The sequence below is a fragment of the Falco rusticolus genome, chromosome 15 (genome assembly GCF_015220075.1).
Source record: "Falco rusticolus isolate bFalRus1 chromosome 15, bFalRus1.pri, whole genome shotgun sequence".
Taxonomy (NCBI): Eukaryota; Metazoa; Chordata; class Aves; order Falconiformes; family Falconidae; genus Falco; species Falco rusticolus.
The window spans coordinates 22,761,395-22,778,611 of NC_051201.1; the positions used below are offsets into that span (position 1 = coordinate 22,761,395).

The following is a 17,217-nucleotide window of genomic DNA, read 5'->3' on the forward strand; positions in this document are numbered from 1 at the left end:
GCAATCTGAGAAGTTAATTAGTAAAAATAAGCAGTCCCATCCCTAGGATTGTGCATTGGTTTAATGAGTCCATGATCAGAGGAGAATCTGCTGCTGTTGCAGGCTGCAAGCCATGTTTCACCCTCTGTGTTTCAAGGTGACTTCTGAGGCTCAGCCACTCTTCACCATCCACCTGGGCAGGACCTGCCCCTGGGAGATCACCCTGGGTAGGTGGGAGCACTGAAAAGCAGTGTTGCCTTTGTGTTCATCTGCGGCACACAGAGGCTGCAGCCATCCTTGCTCTGCAGCTGCCCAAGGATGCTGGTGTTACAATCACATGCAGCATCAGGGGATGTGGGAATTTGCTCCCTGTTTGGAGCTTTTCATGTGGAATTAGCAGAGACTGGTAAAAACATCTCCTTTTTCTACCAAATGGTGGACATTGAAACCTTCTTTCTGTCCCTTTTACGCCTGCACAGCTATCATGGCTCTGTGGTATAGTCTAGCCAGAGAGAGCTAAAGTCTCTGTGCTAAGGAGTGCCCTGTTAGCACTGAACTTTGCAATGGCTACAGGCTATGGTTATTCTGTATTTTACTAAGGAAAGGATAATATACGACTTGGTTTATTTTAACCATATAAAGGATTTTTGATTCAGTGCCAATGTTAATAATTGTCTTGTGAAGACTTTGCTAAGGCAGCAGGAATGGTGTGAGAACCTTAGAGCGATGCACTGACTCATGTGCAAATATTTTGACTTCTTTGTTTTATTTGCAAGAGTTAACTTAAATTTCATTGGTGGGGAGGATTGATATCTGAAAGAATTTTGCTCAAGCAGGGTACAGGGGCAGAAGATGGCACAGAACCAACCCCGGCTGGTTTTGATGATATTTTGAACCTGTGGGCTGTGGAAGGTCAGAGGAAAACCGTTGTCAAATGCTGCCAGCAGTAAAGCTACTGTGATAGTGGCCAAACACCTGGGTGAAGGCCAGTTTTGTCTGACAAGGCCACCGGCACTTGCTGGGACAGGCTGGTGTCAACAGAGGTTCCTGGAGCTGTGCTCACCTTCAGCTGGCTGCGCTAGGCCTCTGTCATTTCACAAGAGCTCAGGAGAGGAATGATGTACAGTGTTCAGTGCATTATGTCAGTATTTAGCGGTATTAGGTGGATGTCTAACTGACATGCTTTATGCTGGGCTCCATACCCATTTCCCTACCCTTCCCCCTCCATGCCTTTTCTAGCAGGTCCAGGATACCATGTAAAGGGAACATTTCTTATTTAGGCTGTCTTCTTGGGTCTGCACAACTCAGCCCACAGTTCCCATCAGCCTGCTTTCTCTTCTTATGTTTTCTGAACTCTGCCGAGTTCTCTCCTTGTAACCGTGCATGGGGACGGTCTTGTCCAGAACTGTGCAGAGAGCTGCAGGTTCTTGGAGGCTCTTGGAAGTTTTACGTTGACCCCCACGATATCTAGTGGAAGATTTTCTCTGAAGTCCTGTTCCTGCAGCGAAGGAAGTGCCTGGGAGCTTCCATGGTTTTCACTTCAATTAATGGAATAAAAGCTGAGGCTTTAGGTTGTTCTTTTCTGAGTGGAAAGAAGCTTGTTTAAAACAGCCTTCTCCTCCCATTTAGGACTGGGTTAAATGCTTGGTCCCGGCATTCAATGCTTGGAAGCGTGCACACAGGGCTCCTGCTTTTTGAGTCCTTGGGTTAAGAATATGAAAAATAGCTCCTTAATTTCTGTTTATCTGGTTGCATTGACCTTGAGGGGTATTGCAGGAGGCAGCTGGTCTCTTGGAAGAGTTGCGAGCACTTGAGGAGCCTGCTGCCATTTAGTCTTGCTTGTTGCTGACATCAGGGGAAACAGCAAAAAAAGTAACAAAGTGGTGCCGTGCCACGGGCAGTGTGTGGTTTGCCTGTCACCTGCGTCCTGCCAGCTCAGGGCTGCCAGGGATGGTGGAGGCGTTGCCTGGGCATTCTCATCTCTCCTGTGCAATCCTGCAGGCTGTCCTACAGGAATGCTTACACAGAGCAGGGAGTTTATATTGTGCTTCAAACACCCAAGCCTCTAAAGGAGGAATTTTAAGATCATTGAGCTGTGAGAGACGGGAAGGGTTCACCTCTGTTCTGGCTGCAGGTTGGTTCAGGCTTCTCTCAGACTGTTGCGTTTTCACAAGCCAGTGGAGGTACCAGGAGCAATGAACATGTGCTCCCTTGGAGTGGAGGAAGCGAAACGGTTTGCTTCCTCCTGATCCCTTCATCCTACTGTTACCCAGTGGCAGTATAAGCTGTTGTGGCCCTGCTTTGCTTAACTTTCTCTCTCAGCCTTGCTGTGGGACTGTGGTATATTTTCAAGCGTGTCCATGCAGCTGTTCCTGTTCTGCAGGAGGCTGTAGGGCTTCTGGGCCAGTGGCTGAAATGCTTTTCTTGTCGCTAGCAAAAGGAGGTGGATTTAGATCAGATGAGGATCTGGCCAGACACCTGAGTAAACTTTCATTGGTTTTGTAGAAAAACTCACTCCCAGTGGCTACCAGTTAGCCAGGGGGGTCCCCTCTAAAATAGAAAGGAAAGAGGGGATCCTGATCCTCTTTCTAGATGTGTACAGATTTATTTTGTTACTATTTTTTGGCAAGCTCTCTTGATTTACACCTATGCAGTAGATCAGAATTTGGCTTCTAGCACTGGAATTGGTCCTGACCTGTGGGCAGGGTCTGGCTGGCAGGTTCTCCTGAATAAAGGTGGAAGCAGGGAAGCCGTTGCCTCTGATACCCAAGCAGGAAACGGGCATCCTACGTACTGATGCGTGTGCTCAGGCACCAAACCCTGTCCACATGCAGGCTGTGGATCCTGTTGTGGGGCATCTCTCACTGTTGAAAATTCCCGGCTCCTGGAGTGAGCCTTTCATGACAGCCAAACAGTTGTGAATAATGAGGAATTGCACTGGTGAGTGGCTTTCACCAGTACCAGACAGCTCTGGCAGCTTATTCTGTGCAGGGACTTCAGAGCACAGCAGGCTGGGGAGCTTCAGCCTGGCTCTTGCCCCTGCAACTCCCCTTAGCCCACTGAGGAGCATAACAGTGGGCTTTAAGGTATCCAGGTGCTGGGTGGCATCTCCAGCCCCGGGTATCCAAAGCACAGGGCCTGCCGATCCGTCCGCCCCACGATACTCCTGCTCGCTCGCACGCGCTCACGTGCCGCGGCGATGGTTTACTGGCAGCCCCACCCAGCGCAGTCGGGACTTGCTGCGTAAGCAAAAGCTGGGAAATCTCGCCACTGTGCACAGCACTCTGCAAGCACTCCACTCGCGTTTTGGAAGAGCCTTTTTGTGTTTACCTGGAATCGCTGGTGCCAAAAGAAGCTAGAAAGGACAGCAGTTTGCTCCTTTGATCTCCTCTCCTCCTGCATTTGGAAGTGGCTGGGCTCCTGGGTTTGGCAGGGCACCGGAGCGTAGTGGCAGGGCACCACTAACGCTTTCTCTCTTGGCAGGACTCGGAGTCGCTGGATGGTTGCATTCAGAGTACGTTATCAGCACTCTACCCTCCATTTGAGGCTACTGCAGCCACTGTTCTGTGCCAAGTTTTTGATGTGGTGGAGAAGACGTACCGTGGGGATGGACTGCGCTACCTCATAGACTTCCTGATTCCAGCCAAGCACATCCTGCAGTGCATTCAGCAGGATGCCTGTGTGAGTACATCATGCTCTCTAAGGCCTATGAAGGCTTTCTCGGAGAGCTTTCCTTCTGCTCTCGTATGTAAAGCGGCTGGCAAAAAGTGCTCGCATCTGTGTGGCAGCCTAGGTGGAGGGCAGGCAGACAATTGGGAAAACAGTTGAGAAATTGTTACTGAAGCTCAACCATGCAGAGATCAGATGTGGAAGTGGCACCCTCGCCTTCCATAACAGGGGGCACCAAACAGAAGGCTTAAGGGATTCAGGGGAAGAGGTTTAGCAAAGTGTTTGCTGGATACGGCTGACTTGGGTGGCTTCTAACTCCAGCCGTTCCCTGGCCCTGTGGATGAATCTGTCAGGTGCCGCCTCTGGCAGGAGGACGTGCGGGGTGAAACGCTGCCAGTCGGTGTTTTTCCCAGAACTCCGGCTCCCCTTTGATGGTTGCTGGAACGGTCGCAAGGCTCAGTAGCCCCGAGGAGTTACGTTACATTTACTGCCAGAACGAGTCCAAGATTAACGTGCTTTACTGTTTGGAGTCTAAAATGTTAGAAACGATGAGTCAAATGCCTCCATCAGAAACTTGGCTCAAAGCCTGCAAGATGAAAAAAAAACCAACCAGCCCCAACAACCTAAAACTAGGGTTCGTTCTAGCCTTTTTGTCTCCGAACCTAGAAGGTGTGTGAGGCCAGGCTTTCAATAGAAGTCCTCATGTTGGAGGGCAAGGGACTTCTAGGATGAGGAAAAGCATTAAACAGAAGCTGAAATAGTCAGTTACTCAGTTGTCTCAAGGAGGTGAAATGCTGGAGGGAAACACCCATCGTACAAAGGATCCACGTAACAACCCCAGGGAGCTGGTCACCTGGCAAGTGTTTTGGTGCAGCTTTTGTCTTGCTGCGCTGTCACCAGCCTCAGCTTGGTGCCAGCTGTGTGTTTGTGAGCCCAGGAGAGTTCCGAGGCTGTGGGTGAGGGTTCTGGGGAGCAGCTCTCATACCCTGAACACTCAGGCGGGAATAACTCCATGGGTGTATGTAGCTGCAGTTTCCAATTCCATGGTGCATAGTGTGCTTTTTCCCCTTTAAAGAAACAAAAAGCTTTTAGTTTGTATGAACTGGTCGTTATCGCAAGAGGTTTCACAGCTTTCCCCAGGCAGCCTCCCACCTCGGAGGAGGCGAGTTAGCCATCTCCCCCCCCCATCTCCTGAGCGCCCAGCGCCGCCCCGGCATGCGAGCTGGTGGGGGGAGGGGGCGGCAAGGCACACAGCCTGGCTTGCGAGTTGAGCCTGCCGCTCGGTCGGCGTGGCCCTCTGCCTGCCGGGGAGCTGGCCCACCGTGCTGCTGTCCCAGAGGGGAGGTGTGGGGGCAGGATGCCGGCGAAGTGTGGGGGGCTGCCGCTGCCACCCCAGGGCCCCCGAGGCCACGTGCCCACCAGGGGCCGTGGCTGCCCTCAGCCGAGGCCGCTGTGGGGTGTGGTGGCAGGGAGGGCCTTGTGCTGCCGGCAGCCAATGGGAGGACAGCTGCGGCTGTGACAGCCAATAGGAGTGCGGGGCTGTGTTGTTGGGCTCAGTAGCCTTGGCCGAGCCAGGGGCTGTCAGCAGGAGTTGCTCAGGCGGTGGGCCCTGAGGCGGGAGAGGTGACGGCAGTGGGCCCTGAGGGTCCCTGAGGCGGGAGAGGTGAGGGCAGGGGGCCCTGAAGGAGCTCAGGGGGTGCTGGCAGACCTCCCAGGCTGGCCTGGAGCATGGGCCCAGGTGCCGTGGAGGCAGGAGGGCTGGTGGTGGCAGAGGTGCCCTGTTGGAGGTCGAAAGCAGTGTGGTTGGGGCTGTAATTACACATGCAGTGCTGTTTGGGAGGGGGGGGCCGGAGTGCAGGGATAGGAGACATGCTCAGAGCCACTCTCCTGTCACAGACCCAGGAATAGGGGAGGCCTCAGGGCCTGCCTGGCACTCCCTGGCCTGCCCAGTAGCCACAAGGTGTGGGGCTGGTGGGGCAGTTGCCTCCAGTGAGGGCTGCCCAGGGCTCAGCATTAGGTGTCAGGAGCTTTTGCTGAAGTGTGAAATGTCTGGGAGAGTGGGCAGCAAGAGGCAAGAGTGCAGGCACAGACCTCTCAAAGAGCACAGCTGAATGCCTTGAGCCTTTCGTCCTTGTTTGTGACCCTTTCTGGCCTTGATTCATGATTTTGCACAGGGAGATCAAGGGAGGCTCTAGGTACCTTGTACGGTCTTGTGGGCCCAGGCTATTCCATATTTTATTTAGAAGTCTGCTTGTTTGAATTTTTATTACTGGAAGTTACTTCTTTCATTTGTTGTGAACTCGTCATCTCCCCTAAACTGTGTGCCCCTTCTTTTGTCTTCACTGTCTGAAATATGTAGGACTGTTTTTTGCTGCTTGTTCTTTAAAAGTTTTGTCAGCCTTTTAGAGAGTCCGAATGAAAGCAGTGTTTCCTCCTTAGTTTATAGTTCAGCTGATCCATGTGAGCTTTTTCTAAACACACTAAAGGGAAAAGTCTGAATGCTGTAGGAAATCTTGAGAGATAGATCTTTTGTCAGCCTCTGCAGTGACAGAAGTGTAAGTAGCTTTGTGAAGTGTTAGACAAGTTCATGGGCTTCAGCTGGGCATATTAAAATTACTGGCCTGTATGTGATTCTTAGGGGCTGGAGAAGGGCATGCCAAGGGGTCTGTCTCTGCTTAGCAATGAGTAAGAAACCATGTTTTTCTTAATATGACATCCTGAGCTAAATGGACTGTTGGTCTGTTCCAGCCAAGCCATCCCCATAGCTCTAGGAGCTACCGCCTTTGTGCCATCTTTGTTGTTGATGCCCAGCTCTTTCCTGAGAGGCAGATTTATTCCTGGCTGCAAATGCTGGGTGTAGAGAATAGACTCCTGTGATGAGCCTGGTTTGGCTCAGCAGAGATTGGACACAAGAAAAGCAAACACTTGAGCCTCAAAGTGAAATGTTAAAACAACTGAAATGAGCCTCTTTATGTAATCTTCTCTGTGAAGGTACTTTTTGGAGCAGGAGCAGCATGAGGATACTCCACTTCTAAAGCTCTAAAATTCTGAAATGTGTAGGCTATTGAAGGAGTTACGTTTCTGTTTGGAGGTTACTCTAGCTCTTGCTGCAGTTTAAACTGTGGGTTTGTAGGGTTTCTCAGGAACTTCATTGCATCCTGCGTTTTAGTTTTGGTGATTCTGTTGCTGAGGTTTCTTCCACTTGTCAGTCAGTAGGCATGCAGGTCATCTAAATGGTGAGGTTGGATTTTGGATTTCTTAATGTATGCATGGCTCCCAAATAAGTTCCTCTGCATCCAGATTAGAAAGAGAAAAGAAAGGGAGGTGGGCCTGCTCTGAGTTCAAGGTTAGAATGTAAAGGTAGTATTAATATGATCTTCAAACAACTGAAAACAAAGTAAGATTCAGTTTAGTAGTAACAGCATGTAGGTACAACAGTAAGGCAGTTGCACTGATTGAACAGAAATAAAACTGCCGTGACTGAAATGGATATAGAATTCACTATGTCGAAGAAAAGGGGCTGGCTGGTCTCCATCCTGGAATATGGAAGAAGTTACTATGTAATGCCAAATGTCTGATAGCAGGGATTTTTATTGAATCTGTTCAGTCAGGGCTAGTAACAAAACACAGAGAACAAGCTGAGTGTACAACAACATGCACTGAGCAAGGACTGAATTAACTGACCCATTAAAAACTGGGTAACGTTTTTTTCATGGGGTTTGCTCCATGGCAGGTAGTATAAGACTGCCCTTTTTCATAAACCAGCTCTCTCTAGAGAGAAAAGTTTCATTGCCTAATCTCTCTTGTAAAGGATTTATTATGGAGTCATATGGAAAATTAATTACTGTGTCAAAGGGATGGAGGTTTATGCAAGTATTGCAAGAAGAGTAACAAACTGGTGAAAGGGTGGATGTTTGTGCTGCAGTGCAAACTGAGTTGGAGGCAGGAGTCCTGAAACACACATGATTCTCACCCATGACCTTGGGCATAAAAAGTAAGAGTACACAAGTGGCAGGTAGGTATTTGGGGTGAAACCAGACTGGGAGACATCAGCAATAACCTAAAGGAGGAGGGTGATAAATATATTATGCAAGATGAGCTCTGAAACTTTGTACTTAAGTTTTTGTAACGGTACACTCAGAGGGCAAGCGTGTGCCTCCACGAAATAATAGGCAGGATTTCTTTCGTGAACTGGGGTTCACCAGTTTGGAAAGAAAAACTAACAGGTGACCGGATTACCATAGGGGAGTGACTAGAAGCCAAGTGTCATCTTAGCTTTAAGAGATGCTTCTAGCACAGTTGGGAAGTATTAGTGCCATTGTACGTAGTGTTTTGCAATGCCTTGCACAATGACAAAATCGGAATAATTAAACGTGGTTTTTCTTTTTTCTTTCTTGTGTGGTTTTTTTTTTGGTTTTTTTTTTTTTTAAAAAAAGGCATCACCAAAGAGGTGCTTCAGGCAGGCCTAAGAGATTATCAAGGGAGGCGTGCTACGGTGATGTGACATGGCTTAATAATTTTAAGCAATGGGAACACTTCCAGAGAATTAGCTCCAGGGTTGAGGAGGAGGAATTATTGAACCTGAAGGATAATTTGGGCATTCAAGCCTCTGAACAACTTTGCATCAAGTGCAGTGAGGCTAGGAAACCTGGCTGGGCTGACAATAAAGCTTGATGAACATAGGAAAGAAATTACTTGATGCCATTACTTGTTGTTTCAAGGTGTGTGAGGATCCTGGAGGTTCCTTCCAGTCCTGTGGTTTCTCTACTATATGGCAAAATATTTGAATTAAAGTATTTTTTTCTTTCATCTGTCTGGAGATGCAGAATACAACATTTTTATAATTGCTTTCTTTTGTCAAGACTTCCATGTGGCCACGTATTAGAAACAAAATAAAATGTCTGAAGTCTAATGCTGCCAATACTGAAGTCAGATGACAGCTTTCTAAGTATTGCATCAATACAAGTGAATCCTATCTAAACCCTTGTTGTGACCAGGAAAGATGGAATTAATCATGAAACTGATGGCTTATGTCATGGATCAATTTAAATCTTAGTTTACCCAAACATAATCAAGTTCAAATCAGTGATTTTATTTTTTTGAAGTTGTGATGAAGCTGTAAATAATTGAGTCAATTCAGTTCAGCCATGAAACTTCAGTTCTTTTAGTTTATTGGGACTTGTTTGAGACTTGTCCTGAGTGCTGCTGTGTTTTGGGAACAAGGAAATCCCTGGTACGCCAACAGTTCCTTGCAGCTGGCTGATGGCACTTGCTTTTTTTTTCTCTGTGGTTCTGCTATGCTTTCCTCGTTTGCTGCCTCCTTTCTCCTGCTTTGTCTTCGCAGTATCTGCTTCCATTCACTGGTAGGTTGCAGCCATCCCTTACTGCTGCATCCCATGTAACTTGTCTCCACCTGTCTTGCAAAGGCTCGTGTTAGCATGAGATGAGCAATGCTTTTTACCTGGCTCCATGCTCTTCAATTTGGCTTAACCGACATTAGGTGGAACATGCTGTGTATTCCAGCAGAGCATATTAGGGAATAAAAACAAGTCCTCAGACAGACCTTGGCATTGTCATGCTGCCTTCCCTCATCAGCAAAGCTTTTAATTACCTCCCTTCAGCAGACCTCAGTCTAAAGACCCAAGACCAGAGAAAAGACATTTTGCAGTGCCAGGCTGACTAGTGGCATCCCGTGTGATGAGGTTTCTGCACCTCCAGCCTCCTGGCAAGTTGGTATTGAGTGTACCTGGTACAACCTAGAGCTTACTGTGAATGTTCTGGAAATTATGCATATTATTTGCCACCTTCTCTGTTAAGGCTGGGGATGGTTTTCAGTTGAGGACAGTGGGTTTTGTCAGTGCATTGTAAGCAGACTGCTCTCTGCCTGTGTTTCTCTAATGGCACTTGGTTAGGGATGCTGTATGGTCTGAATTTTCACTTTCTGAGTCAGTCCAGTTGGCCCTTATGAGTCAGAAATGAGGTAGAGACAGGGTCTCCCAGCTGAGCACTGGGACTGGAAACTCCTGATTTCTCTGTGCTGGGATTCTGGGGCTTAGACATCTGCCTGTCTGCGCTGACCCAGTTTTATTACAGGGCTGAAACTTCTGGCAGCTGGTTGGTTCCTATTCAGAGATGCTGGTAATTTCTGTTGGTAGCTTTTCTTCTTTCTGCTTTTCAAAGAGAAGACCTCAGTATGGAAAACTCCCCTATGCTAATAACCAAAGACCCTAAATTCAACTGTTCTATTGGTACAGCTGTGAAAGAGAGGCATTGATTTCTTTTGTCCAAAAGCTTGAGCTGACATGTGTTCCTGATGTTGAAAACACTTTCTCTTTTCTCCATAGGTTCAGTACTGTGGCTTGCTGTTTCGCCATGAGGGCTGGCCCCTGTGTATTCATGAGAAGATTGTAGTCCAGCTGGCTTCCATTGATTGGCAAATCTTGAAGCCTGGTGACTTCTACCTCCAGGTGGTCCCCTATCTGAAGAAGTCTCCACGAATTGTATTGAAATGTTTGGCAAAAGACAAGCATAATGTAGAGGAAGTCGTGATTCCAGAAGTTTCCTATACCTCTATTTTTACTCTGCAATGGTTGAGTACTTTCAATGGAGAGCGAATGGGTATAGCACTGGAAAATTGTTTACTAACCACTGATGATAAAATATTTCGTGTCCCCTGGGATAAAGTGGTTAATCCTGAATTTATAAATAAACCAAAAATAATTGAAAACAATATAATCTCTCCAGAAATAACAGAGGAACGTTCGGCTTTGTGCCTCCCCATGGACCATGCTGAGCGCAGTTCACCAGAACTAGGATCTCAGTGTCTACAGGAACAAAGTCCAAATCAAGACGTGGTCATTAGCAGCACAGCTCCGCAGTTAAGTGAAGCTCTTGTCAATGGTGTCTGTATAAGTCCTGTGCCTCAAGAGAACTTGAAAAGTGACCTTGAAGGGGAGTACGTTGAGCTGACAGAAGTTTCATTGCCCAGGTTTGGGCCACAGACAGGCTCTTTAACCCAGTCACTAGCTTTAAGTTATCTAACTCAGCCCAGAACACGAGTGAATGCATCTAAAGGCAAGCATAGGTTTATTGTTATTCAAGACAGTACCTACTCCAAGAACTTAGTTCAGTCAGCACTTATGCAGAAGGAGCACTGTCAAGTGGACACTCTGAGGACTTCTTCTCCAGAAGTTCTCAAAAATGTAATTCCGTTGGAAAGCAACAAAATGATGGCACATGAAGAACTGTCTCCAGAAAGTCAGTTGTTACCAGGTGGTCCTGGAAACATGGGGAATAGTTTTTCTGTGGCTGAGTCTGCTGCCTGCAGTGCAGAAGATTTATCTGCAGAGCAGGAGGCCTGCAGTGAACACTTAATCGATTGGCGATATGCACTGTGCAGCTACAGTGACATGTGTGCTGGAGATGGTTTCAGCTGCAAAGCACGAATGCCCAGTGCTCCCCAAAACACGGAAGGAGAAAGTGATGATCCTAGTGGAAAACCTGGTGTTGAAATGTCAGAGCAGAGCCCAGAAACAATTGTACATGCTACTGCTGCTGAAGAGGAGGTTATACTGAGAGTACATGGAGAACCACTGACTGAGGGTCAAAATGAGGTGACACAGATAGGTGCCTCTCCTGTGTCTGTCCTAGGGCCTTCGGGACCACGTTGCACACTGAAGGAAGGTTCTCATGTTTCTTGCCAGAGTGTCAGTGAAAGTGTTGAGCCAGTCCAGGCCATCACATTGCTCATCACACCTGAGAGTTCAGATGTAGGCCTGGAGGGAGGCTTTCCTTTAGGGAACACAGCAGATGTAGGAGCAGTTGGTGCCTGCTGCAGTGATCAGGAAGCAAATCTTAGTTCTCCATTAAATCCTCCAGAACAGAACCAAGGAGAAGTAGGTGAATTCAAGCTGGGAAAAAGGGACAGCCCAGAGGAAGTCAAAGAGGTTGAACAAATACTGACTGTAAATGAGAGTCAGGCTAGTCACAGTCACTGTTCTGCTAAAGCTGCTACAGGTGGACTCTTGTCAGATGGTGAAGAGCAAGAGGTCTCTATCTGTCAGCATAAGAAAGCTGAAGAAGCCATACTGCTCCAAACTGCTCTGTCAGCAGAGGGTGATCAGATGGCAGAACAACTAAATAACAGTGACTCTTTGGGCCCTGATGCACAAGCAGAATGCTCAAGTCAATTCAGAACCCAGAGGTCTGGAGAGACATGTGAGGAACCACAAAGACGGATAGAAAACCAGAGCTATAAAAGTGAAGAGAATTCTTTGCTGAACCCACAGTGTGTTGCAGTACAGGACATGCAGGGAGGGGAGGAGAACCAAGGAAGCTTTTCTCATGGGGAAAAGTCACAGACTGTAGCCTTAAAAACACTGGAATCTATTGAGGAGGAACTGGAGGTTGGACCACTGTCCTCAGGACCCACTGAGGGGCATAAGGAGCCCACCGCTCTGTACTCCCACCAAGAGGCTGCTTCTAGGGCATCATCTCCTAAAGGTACAGCAATTGGATATTTATTTGTGTGTTTATCTGACAACATGGATCACAAGCAAAGCCCTCAGGAGGTACTGCTGACAAGTATGTCTGTTGAGAGGATGAGGGCTGGTAGCACAAACTACAGGAAAGTGATTAAGTTGTCATTTCTGTGGCTTGGAATTAGCTTTCTCTTCGCAGGTGTGTTTATTGGGGTATTTTGTTTAATAGTTCTTTGCAAATTTGCATCAGTACAGAACAAAGTTCCAGTGTAAGAGACTTTCCATTTCAGCTGATCTGATTGCTGGTGACCACCTGTTACATTCACATGCCCATTATGGATGCATGCCGTAGGAATGTGCGAGGAGAGAATGTGTAACTGTACCAGTCTTTCATAGTTGAAAATTGGCTTTAGGAAGCTGTTTGTGGCAAGAGGAAGCAGCGGTGGATGCCACAGTAAAATACTAGTTGTGTAACATGACCTGAAGATCAACAAATATGTGTGCAGGTAAACTGATTCAAGAAGCAAACTGAAGAGTTGAGGGATTCCCCCCCCGCCCCTTCCCTCCCTCTGGCATTCTTTCTTCAGCTTGGTTATGTTTCAAGTAGGAGCTGTTTAACTTGAGTGGGAGAGCACAGAGAAATCAAGCATCTAACTTAAACTCAAATGGTATGTTCAAGCAGGCGTTGACCTGCCTTCTTGATGCCTGAGTTCCTGCACTGGAGCTGTGCTCCTTCAGAAGGAATTGGGCAGGCCATCCAGGCCTCTCTGCCTACTGCACCAGACTGTAGGCAGGCAGAGTATAACTGCATGGACGTGGCATTGACTTTGCCTAGCTCTGCTGAGTCTGGAAAGCTGTATCTAGATATGCAGATCACACTGAGGAGCGTGTGTGTGGTGGGTGTGGGTGAAACGTGCCATTCCAGTTCAACAGCTCTCATTCCCCAAGACCCCTGGCTAGGAAAATTACCTGACTTGATTAGAGTGAGGACTCTGGAAAGGGTCGGTGGTATAGACCCACATTGGTAGAGTGTGTCTGACCCTGTGGAGGAAGAGATCGAGACCTGGTTGTCTTTGGACAGGCTGCCAGTGTAATGCTTGTGCTAGTCCTAACTGGTGTGGGTAAGAGCCTACACCACTGCTGCAGCACGGCTGTTTCGCTGCAAACACAGCCAAAGGGACACAAGTGTCCAGAAGTAAAATTTTACCTGATGCCTTAGTGTTACCTCCTAATGGAGCTAAAGTGGCTGTTGATTAAAATGAAATCTCATTAACAGCTGCACCAAAACACTTTACTTTTGTAATTGGGCAAGCCCACGGTTGCCAGGTATTTCTGATACTTTTGGAGTGACAAGTATTTCTCTTCTTTGAAATGGAGGGATCAGCTCAAAAGTTTCTGTTTCTGAAGTGTGTGTGTCTGTGAGCATCTGCTCCCATGAGCAGGAAAAAAGAGGTCACCTCGTGCCTGTCCGTAGCTCTCGGGGCATGTATGCCAGTGTGTAACTATGCCATGGGTATCCGTTCCCCTGACCAAGCTGAATCTGGCTTGACTTCATGTTTACACAGGACCGGACCTCAGAAAACCTGGGCTGTATTGAGTGCTGGGTGTATGCTTTCCTCACGACTAGTGGCTGCTTGGTCAGTGTTCCCATCTCCTCTGTCTAAAATTAGCCAGGTCCAGTTTGCATATGAGATAGTCAGTGTGGTGTTCTTGCTGCTCCACAGGATAAGTCTTGGCTGCTGCTGTGGATTTCAGCAATGACGGACCCCTCTGGGGTATGTGTGGAGTTTGTTTTTATGAGAGACAATTTAAATGTTTCTGGGGGGTTTGGCTGCAGTGACATTTGTGGCCCAGTTCTGATGATGTTAAACTTTGGCATTGCAGTTAAAAAACCCCAACCCTGTTACCTCAGAATTTATAAAGCAAAAGAAACAACCTAAATCATCAGGAAAATGCCCCAAACTAACCAACCAAACACTTTAAGGCACAGGGCAGCTCAAATATCTGTTAATGCTGGGAGTATTTCTTAAACACTATAGCTGGAACTATAATAAACTTAATCCATTAAATTACATTTGATTGCTTTGAGATCCAAACAAGCCATCCCCTTATCTAGCCCCATTAAACCCTCAGAGATATAACAAGAAGATAATTCAGAGATAAAATTACAAAGTGAAGCAAATGTCCTACAAATTCTGGTCTTCTAGCTGTCTGTAGACAAGTTAAATTCTCTGTAACTGTGTCTTTTGGGGTCATTTTGCTACTATGATTGGAAGCTGTGGGTATCTTGCCTAAACTATAAATAACAACAAAGCTTAAGCTTTACTGGATCAATTCAGATCTGCAGTTCACACCTCAGCAGTAGTGGGCAGGTGCATGATTTGCGCTTTGAGGTGGAGGAACTTGCTTGTTACGGCAGACGTTGTCGGGTATGTCAAAAGTTACATTCAGAACTGGAACATCTGAGTTTGCTGTGTCTCCAGATTTTTCCTTGTCCCTTAACTCTCTCCCAGTGAGCCTATCTTCCACACAAATACAGTCTAACTTAGAAAGATTTTGAGGTAAATGTGAGCTATTTTGAGTTGGTAGCTAAAAATGTATACTATTCCATTTGCAGATAATGTGGCTGCTGTTTTTCCCTAATGACTAACTGTAAGTGAAAGTGAATTTTGAAACTTTGTGGCTCTGGAAAGAATTCCTGTAGTTTGGGGGTGGAAAGTATCTTGATATTGAAGAAATTGGCTGAAGAGCCACACAGGGGGATATTCAGCAGCACCTGTTAGGGCATTCCATTCCTGCTCTCTGTTACTGTGTGATGTTAGCATAGATGATACTGGTGCCGGGGCAGTTTGCAAAAAAATGCTAATGTCTCTTTGAAATGCACACAAGCAAATCCTCCTCTACCACTTCCTTAACCTGGGGGAAAGGTGGAACCTGCAAACATGGCAAATTCAGATGTCCCAGTTCTTAATTTGCTTTTTGATGTAGTCCTCCGCATTGTACAATTTCCGCTTTAGTAAATGCCTCCACCCCAGTTTGCAAATAACAAACAGTGTGCTTGGGCCTGTTTGGAGAGAGGTGGCAGCTGCAGATCTCAACCGAGCCCAGGAAGCTTAGGGAAGAGGTTTGTTTGGGCAAGATCTATGCAGTCTGGAGGCTGCGCAACTCCAGTGAGGTTTCCCTGAGGCTGAAAAGCTCCAGTACCAAGACAGTGTCTGGTGAGCTGAGCAAAATGCTTCTCTTTTCTAGCTTGTGGGAGCTGCTGCCTCATTCATAAGAGATATTCAAAGCAGGGCTGCCATGTACATTTGTCTTTCTCTTACCCAGGTATAGTACCTTCAGTATAGCTATGTTCCCTTTCTTGTCTCCTATAAATGCCACCTTTTGGTCCTCTTTACAGGCTCTCTTCATTTAATGCAGATTTCTTTAGTATAAACTGCGTGGTTCAGCTTACTGCTAGGCCTTACAGCTCCTTGAGAAGATGATTCTGTGTTCTCCTAGAAAGTCTATAAGCCCTTAATGGGAAACCTTTGGAACACAACTTACATGACACTGTGGTCTTCAAGATACCCCATCTATGGGAGATCAGTGCCCCTCTAAAATGCTGCTGCAGGAAGGTCTAGCAGCATTGTCCAAAGTGAATGACCTCTGGCATCACTGGGAAGTGGAGACTGAGGTGGCACTAGGAACAGAACTGGGCTCTGATGTGTCCCAGAACTGCAGATCCCTGAAGCCATCGCAGCCACTTATGTGGCCAAATGCAGTGGATGCCAAGCTGGGTCCCAGGGATGCTCCCTCAAGAGGGGTGTTACCAAGGAGTAATGAGCACCCGCCCCATCATGGCCTTGATGGTGCAGAGCTTTGGAGCCCCTCCTAGTTTCCCCCCTGCTGTCAGGTAATTTTGCACAGTGAGCCATGCTGCTTAGGGCACTTCTCTCACCCACTTTAGCAATTTTGAAAGCAGTTTGGGCTGAGCCTCAACCTGTAAACCTCCTTCACTGCTAAAACTTGTATTGAAAGCCACTTCAAGGACTGCTTTGTTCCTGGTCCTGCTCTTTAATGAAGTATTGGAATCTGTTAGTAAATAAACTGAGTCAAGTGTCAGCATTGTTGATGCAGCAGGAAGGTAGGATGGTTGAAGTCAATTTTAAATAGCAATTAAGATGTCTGACTTCATAGCAAGCAAATAAATACCCTACTCTTATTTTCCTAAAGAAAGGTTGTTTGTTTTTTTTTTTGTTGGTAGATACTGAAGTATCAGGATTTGCAGCGAAGTATAGCCTTTTCTTTAGTATATCTTTGTGCCAAACGGTAGGATAGCCAGGCTGTGTGCTTATGATGCTAAAGACGTATTGTTGAAGACATATTGTTGGCTTCTTATTCTTAGAATGTTGGGAAATGGGGAATAATTCTTCTTACACAGTAGGTATATATTTTTTTCTTCTCGCAGCTACTTTCACATGAAAATTGAAACTTGATAAAACTAGAGTTAGTTTCCATGTAGTAGCTAAGATACCAAAATCAGTTAGTTCTAAAATTAAGTAACTTGTACTTTAGAGCTGAGATGTCAGGCAGAGGAAGCATTTTCTCCAGTTCTCAGACAGAGGTGATTGGTGTAATCATCCTGTTCTTCAGGGTTTTAGAATAGGTTTCTGACTTCCACAATAACTGTTAATTAAAAAAGTCTGGACAAGAACAAGGTCTCTTTAGCTAATTTCCAGCTGCTTTGTCAGCCTCGAGTTGACTTCATATTTTCAGGAACTAATCTGAAAGTGGTGTTGGGGGAGTAATTCAGCTCTGATGGAGCAGTTCTCCCTGTCAGAAGCTGGTTTATCACTTCAGCATGCTCAAGCTGCTGGAGCTTAGCCAAGGACTTGCACCGCACCAGATTTTCAGGCTGTGAGCAGACATGTGCTGTTTGATATGTTACCTTTAAAAAATTATTTGACTACAGTAATCCTGATCTGAATTGAGTTTTTGTAACTTGCAAACTTGACAATAAATTGGTTTATTTTCTTGGTATTATAGTACTGTTGATGTTATAACCAGTTCTGGAACATGCACTCTGCTGGCATGAGGGCTGGAGGAG

The 17,217-nt window shown here is 46.6% G+C and overlaps 1 protein-coding gene across 4 annotated transcripts in view; it reads left to right on the forward strand.

Moving 5' to 3' along the window:
* The window catches only part of PLEKHG4 (pleckstrin homology and RhoGEF domain containing G4), an 89,944-nt gene that overhangs the window by 12,154 nt on the left and 60,573 nt on the right, over window positions 1-17,217 (forward strand). For all 4 annotated transcript variants that reach the window (XR_005107681.1, XM_037409148.1, XM_037409149.1 and 1 more), the window contains exons 2-3: window positions 3,463-3,660; window positions 9,993-12,150. Coding sequence is in view for 3 of the 4 variants with exons in the window: in XM_037409148.1 (XP_037265045.1) it covers window positions 3,463-3,660; window positions 9,993-12,150 (2,356 nt within the window). In the remaining variant the exon portion in view is untranslated. The remainder of the gene's footprint in view (window positions 1-3,462; window positions 3,661-9,992; window positions 12,151-17,217) is intronic.